Source organism: Magallana gigas, chromosome 8 (assembly GCF_963853765.1).
Source record: "Magallana gigas chromosome 8, xbMagGiga1.1, whole genome shotgun sequence".
Lineage (NCBI taxonomy): Eukaryota > Metazoa > Mollusca > Bivalvia > Ostreida > Ostreidae > Magallana > Magallana gigas.
This window is the reverse complement of record NC_088860.1, coordinates 32222224-32232418: the sequence shown is the minus strand read 5'-3', so window position 1 is coordinate 32232418 and position 10195 is coordinate 32222224. Positions and strand designations below refer to the sequence as shown.

Genomic DNA, 10195 nt, shown 5'->3' with positions numbered 1-10195 from the left:
GTCTTATATGAGTAGATCCATTAAAAAATTGCAATCATAATGATTCGAATGATTTTAATATTATTGATCGAGATCGCGATGCAGAATAAATTTATGCGACTGAGTTCTCGCAAAAACTCACGAGGGTGACCTGTCACAAACGACGATGGCTGCCGCTAAGTTATCATCAGATATTTTAGAAATAATATTTTCATATTTGAGCATATCCGATCTTAGGAACTGTTCACTTGTGTGTAAACCCTGGTACAAATATTTAAACGATGAAGATAACGATGTGTGGCGATTTCATTGTGTGAGAAAACTAGCCGAGGAGGCATTAAAATCTGACTTACTGAAAAACGTTCCAACGTATAAAGCAAAGCTTCGAGCATTTTACCATGCTTGGAACCCTAATGATTGTTCAAAAAACATGTACGTTAAATCCAATGGGTTCTCGGTGCATCGGAACCCCATCGCACAAAGCACGGACGGTGCACGGGGTAAAATAGGTTTCCGGTCGGGCCGGCATTGCTGGGAGGTGTGGTGGGAGGGGCCACTGGGAACAATCGCAATGATCGGACTTGCCACAAAGTATGCTCCTCTTTATTGTCATGGATATGTAGGATTACTCGGTGGGAACGACCAAACATGGGGATGGAACTTGGTGGACAATTTCCTACTACACAATGGGGATAGCCAGGGAAATTATCCCACAGTGAACAATGCACCAAAATATCAGGTGATGGGACACATGTGCAACTTCAGTAGCATCCTCTCAACGATGAACAATTCTTTCACTGTGCATTGCTTTCCTCATTTATAATTGTCAAGTCATTTACATCAATTATGGAATCACTCTAGATAGAATGTTCTATCGTTAAAATCATAGATGTCCTACGGACCCGGTTTAACGATAGAATTCATCCAATATACTCGCTTCGTAGCAAATAAAAAATTTATATCGGCTGTATCTCGCATAAATTTTCATATGATTAGTCTCAAATACCTACAATGTTGCTCTTTTATAATCCCATATTTCCACATTAACTGTTTTTACAACGAAATCGCTGCCACTTTTAACATCACGTTTCAAAATTCGTTGTTTATGGTCGCCATGTTAATGATAAAATCCGAGACATTCCGAATGCAATTTTCGACAAAATGGCAGGCAAATTCAAACGTGTATTTTAACAAGATGCCTTGGTACGACTCATTAAATGGATAATTTGTGGACTAAACTACATATGCATGTTCAAAAAGGTTTGTAATGTATAAAAATGTGTTTTTCCCCTGCAGATTATTTTTAACAGACTTAAAATCGACGCGAAGCTGATCCGCTTCGCGGCTGCTACATTGCAAGTATATGGGACGAATTCTTAGTACTGTGACCTGAACGTAGCCTGGTCACAGTAAGATTATTCTTTCTGGAATCACTCATGCCAGTCATGGTTGTTGAATTGTAAATGTTTAAGTACATAATCATACGTTTTATTTCTCTTTGCAGGTTGGAGAAAGAATACGAGTGATACTGGACTGTGAAGACAATACATTAGCATTTGAAAAGAATTATGAATTTTTAGGTAAAGGACAAGCTGAGTGTGTAAATATAGATTATACATTGAATGTAATCCTATATTCATCATAATTATATATATAATGTCATATCAGCATGAAATTTAATAGTCCAATATTAGCTCAGACCAGTGGACTCACTTTGAGCCCAACATCTAATAAGTAAAGATTTATTGAAAGACTTGATATTCTATTCGACTTTTACTATTAAAATTAAAATATCTTTCCGCTTTACTATTATCAGATTGCAGATTATGAACCATAAATAAGAATTACATTCTTTCAGTATTGATATTTAATAATCGATTATTTAATTTGATTTTACTACGAAATTCATTAGAGGTAACTGTTTCTCTTATTGTAGGTGTAGCTTTCCGTGGATTACCCGACACCCCCCTTTATCCTTCCGTGTCAGCAGTCTATGGAAATACCGAGATCTCAATGGTTTATCTAGGTCCTCCACTTGACGGATAACATTAGCCTCACCCCCCTAGCACAACTAACCAATGCGAGTGGATGTAAGGATTTGTTCAAGGCCTACAGGGAGATTCACGTCTCTGTTGAAAAGAGGCTGTGCATTTCATGAACATCATATAGGTAGCTTGGATATTACTGTGAGGCCTACGTCAGAAGTAGTGATGAGAATTGTGCAAGTTTAAACCGAGATTTCCATGTTACTTTTGCTGGACCAAAAGTAGTGAATATATTATATAATTATCCAATCTGTGCGTTTACATTATTGCTGCTGAACAAAGAGTGGATAATAACCCAGATGAGTGCTTACATCAATCTGAGTGTGAATACATGTGTATGTGTGTGTAAATGTAGATATGTAGTGTATAAGCATGTGTTTTTGTGTCTTGACCGATTTTTTTAAATTGATTGTTATTTTGAGCTGTGTTGTAGCAGTATAAACAATATCCATTTTTAAAAATCTCCTTCATATCCTGATGCTCAAACTCTGTAATCATGTTTTATTTATTATTAAGATAATGCAAAATGGAAAACAGTAAAAAAAAAAATTAGAAAGAAAAAAGATTTATGATCACTTGTTGCTTACCTTAGATTTAAAAAAAAAAACCCAGAATAATCATGTCAGTAGATAAAGAAAGGATAATAGTTTGCTTCAGAATAATGCATTCTTTTCAGTTGCTTCAAGTTTTTTAAGTGCTGAACAAATTTTTCCAATTGCTTGTAGTGAAATACTTGTCTGAAAAAAAATTCATTTGAAAATTAAGCAAAAACAAACAACTATTTGAATGCCTAAGGAGTTATCCTTCCCGATGTTCAGTCCTTTTTAAAGGCACATTGGAACAATTTAAAATGTTGCTATGATTGATAAAAACTACACATAAATGGTATTTTTGAATACTATAATAAGTAAACATTGTAAAGTTCTATGATTTGTAAAACAAGTTATTACTGGTACAAGTATTCTATAAATACCCATTCATAGTTGTTTTGTTCCAAAATTCAATTTAATTTTGTAGAAAAAAAAATGTGATTGTTAGATCTAAACAAATTTGGAAATTTTTTATTTACAATAAGTTGCTGGCCATTAGGTTTGTTCCAGTAAGGATCCATATTTTTCTTCAATAGACCACTGTTACAAGGAATAATAAGTTTTTTACCAAATATGCTAAAAGAAAAAAAATGGTTTTGATGATAGTTTTGCTGCATTTGAAAATAGGAAAGCTGAAATTAAATCTCACAACTTTTCAATCCCACTCAAATATCACAAATGCATTGTTGTTTAAGTTGGTTACCACCCTTTTTCTACACATATTTTCTATGTCCCAACTCTGTGTACTGACATTTAAATCAGCCCCAATTAATTTTTCATACATTTATGAAAATCTATTCACTTATTTTCAAGAAAGAAAACATTGCAAAAAAAGCTAAATGCATGTGGGGAAAAGTTGTTATCAAAAAGTAATTTTAAAAACATTTCATGTATAGATTTTTATTACAGAATAAGAAATAGAAAGTTTTTGAAAAATATTTGATATATGCACAAATATATTTACCAGTAATGGATACTTTTCTTATGTAGGACAGTAGGACTGGCAAATCTTGAATATTCATAAAACAAAATGCATGGAGAATTGTAATAGAAAAAGTAGTAGATACTGTTTAAGATCATTTTCTTACATATATGTTAAAACACATTAGGAAATATTGTTAAAGAATAAAGATCATTTTCTTACATTAGGAAATTGTATTTACTCAAACATGTCAAACTTTGCAGCTAAGCTGAACTGTTGTTTTAAAAGAAATTTTTAATCATTACATAAAATTAATATATTCTTCCCTACATTTTCAGAAAGACATACATGTGAGTTATTATTTTCGTTTCCTTTCAGGTCGCTATTTTATAGTGCTATATACATGATCTTCATTTTTGTTTATAAATGTGCTGGATCATGTCAATATGCTGAACATGTGTGTAATTTTTTTTTTTACATGTTTTAGCCCTCAACAATTATAGATGTACATGTATATGTAAACGGTGCGAATGAGAAATTGATGACTGCCCAGTGCATATATATGTATATGTGTGTAGCAATTTAAATGAGTGGATATGAATGAATTGATGGATGATTGGGAAGAATAAATGATTAGAAAGAAGGAATAAACGTCAGGTAAAAGTAATGATGTCAGGCATATAATGGTACAACTTTGTATTGTATACAGTATGTGAAGACATTGTACTATTCTATGAAGTTTTGAATAAATTTCTCAATAAATTTTAATGGAAATTTTCGTACTCGATAGCTTTGAAGAACTGATGAGAAACCAAGAATTAGGCCTGTAACTTAGCTGATACAGTAATACTGTATACAAAATAGGGATATTGTGAGATTGGAAAACCTTATGATATTGAAACTTTTGATACTATAATCATTCATATTTTCACAGAGAAATAAGAACTTATGAATGTGTTGAAATTGACCTTGTTTTCTTTTTGGAACTTTAAAAAAAAATTCAATTCGATGATTAACTTAAAGAGGCTGGGTTGTCAACCAATTAGCCATAAGATCTACCTTGAATTTTTAGATATGATTTTTTAAGCCATAAATAATTATTTAGGAAAGAAACATTTCATGTATTTTAGCTTAAAATCTGAATTAATACAGAGCTATTCTTCTTCAGGAGACCAATATAGTTGAAAAATGGCCACGACCATCGAGCTCTCATAGAACCATTTTAATAAGACCTTGGACTTTCAGTAGGACGTAGCTATCTATTTCTTGCATCAACACAAGTTAAAAATGATGCGGTTTCAAACGAAATATTCACCGATTGCGTATATAGTCTTGGCTCAAAAGCCATACAAATCAAATCTTGTTAATTTCAGGGAGCCATGGCTAAGTAGCTGTCAATGAAATAGACAGGCCTACGTCACATTGCTGTTTAACACAACTACATGTACACAAAGTCCAAGCTCTTGCTAAAATGGTTCTAGCATATTTTTTTAATTTTCAAATTGTGATTGTGGGTATAACCGAGATCTTTCAGATTGACTGGTTTTGTCCAAATGTAAAATCTGTGTGACAGGATATTGTATAAATCCTGTGATGTTATAAATGATAATGTTGGGTCATAAAGATGAGCTACTTCCTTACGTCTCTGTTATACTTCAGCACAAATTTCCACATTTTAAGAGGGCTCGATGGCCGTAACTATTTTTAGACCATATTGATCTCTTTTTGAAGAAGAGCTTTATATAGGTATATGAAAATACTCTCTACTTTATAATACTTTATGTTTAGAATTATCATATCTTAAATTATCAGGTAGAGCTGATGGGTAATATTTTGACTACTCAACCTTCCTTAGAAGTCATTATTATAATATATTTATTCATATATATAAAACTTACCACAGGCATGGGAGGGGTGTTTTATTAAAAAAAATAACAATTCATTTTCACATCAACGGAGTATTTTCTCCGCTATTTTTAAAGAAATCCGAAATTATTCGTACATGCCATTGACAAAGCCGAATTGAACCAGGTTTAATCATTTATTAATGTAAACTGATCATATAGAATTTATGAACAGATTTGATATTTTTAAACATGTCCTCTATAAAGCATTCTTAGCGTTTTTCAAATTAATGCACTGAATACTTGGTGGGGTTTTTTTTGTCCAAAGAAACAAACTTCGTTCATTTACAAATGTATTTATCAGTAATATACTCTAACTGAGTACAAGAAGGAACATGACTTTGTCATTTGATTAGTTTCTTCTTTTTATTCCTGTAAATAACAGGTAAAATGTACATCATATAATCGATTGTATTATAAACGCGATACTAAGATATGTTAAAAAAAAGTCCGAAACATATCATATTTTGAAAATGTAACAATAAACATTATGTAAAAACAAAAGATGTTTTTTTTTAATTTTGTATATACTAATACAATCATAACGTGTGAAGCATGATACACGCCACACATATAATTGTAAAACTATTTAATATATTTCAGGCGATGACAAATTATTAAAAAATTAAAATATAAAACAAGAAGGCAACTCCATCCAACTTAAAATCAAACAGAATTGCCACAAAGTAAATGATCAGACGCTCTACAACTCGCCCCCCCCCCCCCCCCCCTGACCGCTATTTTTTTTCTATCATTTTACAATTCATGGTCATAAATAACAAAAGAGGTATTTTTCTAGGGTTTAGACGGTAAAGTATCAAAAACAAAATAAGAGGTAGAGAGGAAGTACACAATAATCAACAAGCAATGCACAGAGTTTATATGACGTCATAATAAATACTGCATAATGTCAAAATTCTGTTTACAAGCTTTTGAACATTTCAAAACAAGCGCACTCTCTTGAAAAGTCAAATCTGACAAAAGAAATAAAATACAATTTGATGGTATTCAATGTATAATGAAGGGATATTAAAAAATTTGAATCATTTTAAACTAGTTAAATATGAATTGCTAGATAACAATGAAAGTGAAATAAACCAAATTCACATGCCTGACAACATATATGAAGCCGGTCATTTTGCACCTTAATTTTTTTAAAAGAGTTATCTCCCCTTGATGAAAAAAAGAACAAATTGATTTCGTCAAAATATCTGCGGTAAATGATTCAATTTATTTCATATTCTAATAAAGAAAACGTTTATGCATGTATTAACCAAGAGAGTTTTACGAATTTTAAGTTACTTTTTATAATTTCTTTATTATAAAACATACGTTGCCCATATACTTCCATGCAAAATTCAAGGTGTAATTAGTTGGACCATAATCAAAATTTTGAAAATTCTTTTGGTTGAGTATTTTAATTTGAAAACACCTTAATGCACAATATCATGATTAAGAATATTGGACCATTCATTTATTAGGGACAAAATATGGTCGTTAACATCGAATACCTTAAATTATTCGATTCGGTAAACAAAAAGTGCCCGATAAAATGTAGACATACAAACTTGAAATATACAACATGAAATCATATTTTGTACATCTCATATCACATTTTCTTCCTTTCATTTTCACCAATATCGATTGCATCATTTCTAAAAAGTTGGATTCAAGTAATGAATCTAATAATTCAACATGACCATTTATTTGCACATGTCCATTTTTCTTTTCCTCATTTGAAAACACATCGGCAACTATCCTGCTATGTCTGCTTTTTATCTTCGTATTGTGAAAGTTTTTGTTTTCAAATTCCAAAAAATTATTGTTGTCATGTTTGATGTACAACTCGTGGTTGTCGATATCAGGAAGGGCATTCAGAAAAACGTTTGATAAAACCCTACTCACTCACTTTAAGAGAAACGTGTGTCTTCGCGTACGCCCGTACCTCTTCCCCCATTGTGTCCACATTCTCATCATCACCTAGAATCACAATGAGGTGATTACATTTTTCTTGTATTGACTTTCCACTGGCGGATCTAAAAGCAAAGACTGACCACTCATTATCTAACTGATCTCCAGAAAGAAGGAATATTGTATGCAAACAGTTGTCAATGGCTTTTAAAAAGGGACTTGGACACGATTTGACTTAAAATTTTCAAATTTTATTTTTCCATTTTCAATCATTATACTGATAAATATAGAAGTTTTTAATGCTTTGTCAAAATTTGAAAGTCAAATATCACGTTATAAGCAAGATGCAGAGTTCATAATTCTTTGTTTTGTAAACAAAGCTCGAATATTGTCATTTTTACATATGTGTTGTATTGGTGTTAATTTCAATCAGATGTATTTATGAAGATAATGAGTTAGTTTAAATCGTTTTTTACATATCAGTTTGTCTAAGAAATGGTAAATCTGTACATTACATATTTTGTAAACAACTATAAGACTCGAGCTTTGTTTACATAACAACCAATTCTTACCTCTGTATCTCGCTCGTAACTTGACTTTAACATTAAATATTTTGGTCAATCATTTCAAATGCAATAGTAAACCATTTTATACATAAAAAATGAAAATAAAATTTTTGATCTCAAATCGTGTCTAAGTCCCTTTAAGACATTTTTTTTAGTTTTGCTACCCCAGGAAAAAAGTTCCTACCTTGTAGGCAAGATGTTAAGCCATTCTCTTTTACAGTTAGTCTTAGTTTGTTCATAACGTACCCTATATTGCTTTTGCAATACGACAAGAAAGCATGTCTCACACATCTCCGCATCCTTGGCCCTATTTCCATACATATTCTGAATACGATCCTTCAAATCAGGTAGACTTTGGACTCTGTTGTCGTCGCCAGTTAGCTGTGGCATAGAGAATGAAAAGCTTTTCTTGAAAGAAACTTTGATTAGCGTCAATGTAACGACCTCTTTTGGTATATTTCTGCAACTCTTTGTCTTGAATTTCATTTAAAGTCACGTCGTAAATAACAACTACTAGTATGGCGTAGTTAGTTTTAAGACCCTTAATCTTTTCCTGTGTCTCATTCCCTGCAATTTTTAAAATGTCGTCGTTCAAGGTGGCAATATTGTCTTGGTATGAAAACCCTGCCACAAAATCTCGCATCATTTCGCAAACTGACAATAAGCTATACTGACTTCCAAATATTCAACAATATTTTCCGTTACCCATTTTGTCTATACTGGTGAATGTACCACTAGTACATCTATAATTTCTTTACAAACTTTATCCTGATCAAAGTGGTGAAATCCAAGGTATATATAAAGTAGAATCTTGATTTCAAGCCTATAAATGATTATAATCATCAAAACCAATACAACAGATGCTATCAGGCATGGAATAACAACCATATTATAAGAATCAAAGTCTTCTAGGCATACAAACGCATTGTCTGGTACACTTATTGATTTCCTTTTCCGTGTTATTTATCAACGTTACACCTAACTTTCTGAGAATAAATTGTTATATTCGGATTACTTATCATCCAATGTTTTAACCAAATCGTATAGCAGTCGCATTTAAAGGGATTATCTTCTATAATATCAAGTTTTCCTGAGAAATATTCCAGGATTTCGGAAGGCAAAATACCAGAAAATTAAGGTTCAAAAATAGTTCCTGAAGGTTTTTCATTTGACGGAACACACTAGACTCAATTTGTGCAATACTGTTGTGAGATAAATAAAATGAACGAATGTTGTTGAGGTATATTCTATTACTTAATGTTGTTTTGATGAAACCAGAGGTCCAAGGTACCAGATGGTAACATTTCAGGCAAAGAGCGAAACCCTCTACTACGACAGTCTACAATATTATATATTGCTGAGAGATCTTTTATAATAACATGGGCAAAGTGGTATATTTTTCTCGCAATATGTGTCCTTTTCAGGGACTTCTAATATACCGGGACTTTTGAACTCAGCTGGCCAGTGGCATTTCTTGTAGATTTTATCTTCTCCAAGGATATTATCTTTCATGAAAAAATTCAATACTTTAGAAATTTGGTTTATCCCGCAATCACAACGAAAAGGATTATTTTCCAAAATAAATATAAAAGTTTTCAACACCTTTAGGAGATTTTGATGCAATTGGATTTTGAGTTAATCTCGTTGTCCTCATAGTTTGCTATTTCCAAATTGTCAATTTTGCTTCCAGTAGAATCTAACATAACTGTGTGTTCATCACTGATTTGCTGTCTGCCTATGGACTTAAGATTTTCTAAAGAATTTGTTTCGTTATTTACCACACCTTGTATCGCAATCCTTTTAAATCTAAAATTGTTTGAGTAAAGTTTTTAGATTTCGCGTTTGTATTTTTCAGACTTATTCCATGTAATAATTAAAGTGAAAACACAGCTTCTGGGACCTCAGAAAATTCATTTCCGTCGAGAATAAGTTTCTTAAATTCTAGAGAACGACTTGGGAAAGCGTTTGGTTGTATTGCTGCAATTTTATTATGTCCCAAGTTAAGATTCCGCAAAAGCTTCAAATGAGAAAAAGTATTTTGTTCTATGTTGGATATTTTGTTTTCAGAAAGGTCTAGATACCCCAAATTCAAATTGTCTGAAAATGCTTGGATGACAAAAAACTGATCTGGTTGTTTTTAACATCAAGATGTCGAAGTTCACCAAGGCCTTTAAAAGAGTCGATTGGAACCTGTACCAATTCATTGAAGCTTAGATCCAAATACTGAAATCCTCGGAGATTTCTAGAGGTATCGCTGCTAATACTCATAAGTCCAACT

General features: G+C 32.1%; 1 protein-coding gene across 1 annotated transcript; it reads left to right on the top strand.

The window, feature by feature from the left end:
* Positions 1 to 90: 90 nt before the first annotated feature.
* LOC105341063 (F-box/SPRY domain-containing protein 1) lies at positions 91 to 4304 on the top strand. The gene is made up of 3 exons (XM_011447359.4): positions 91 to 718; positions 1484 to 1559; positions 1916 to 4304. Exons 1-3 carry the CDS (start codon positions 146 to 148, stop codon positions 2023 to 2025), a joined length of 759 nt encoding a protein of 252 aa, XP_011445661.1. The 5' UTR covers positions 91 to 145; the 3' UTR covers positions 2026 to 4304.
* The last annotated feature ends 5891 nt before the right edge of the window (positions 4305 to 10195 follow it).

Excerpts from the sequence above, each read along its gene's own strand:
- LOC105341063 (XM_011447359.4), top strand. The coding sequence starts at position 146 with ATGGCTGCCGCTAAGTTATCATCAGATATTTTAGAAATAATATTTTCA. Across the intron at positions 719-1,483 it reads ACAATGCACCAAAATATCAG|GTTGGAGAAAGAATACGAGT; the intron begins GTGATGGGACAC and ends TTCTCTTTGCAG. Across the intron at positions 1,560-1,915 it reads AAAGAATTATGAATTTTTAG|GTGTAGCTTTCCGTGGATTA; the intron begins GTAAAGGACAAG and ends CTCTTATTGTAG.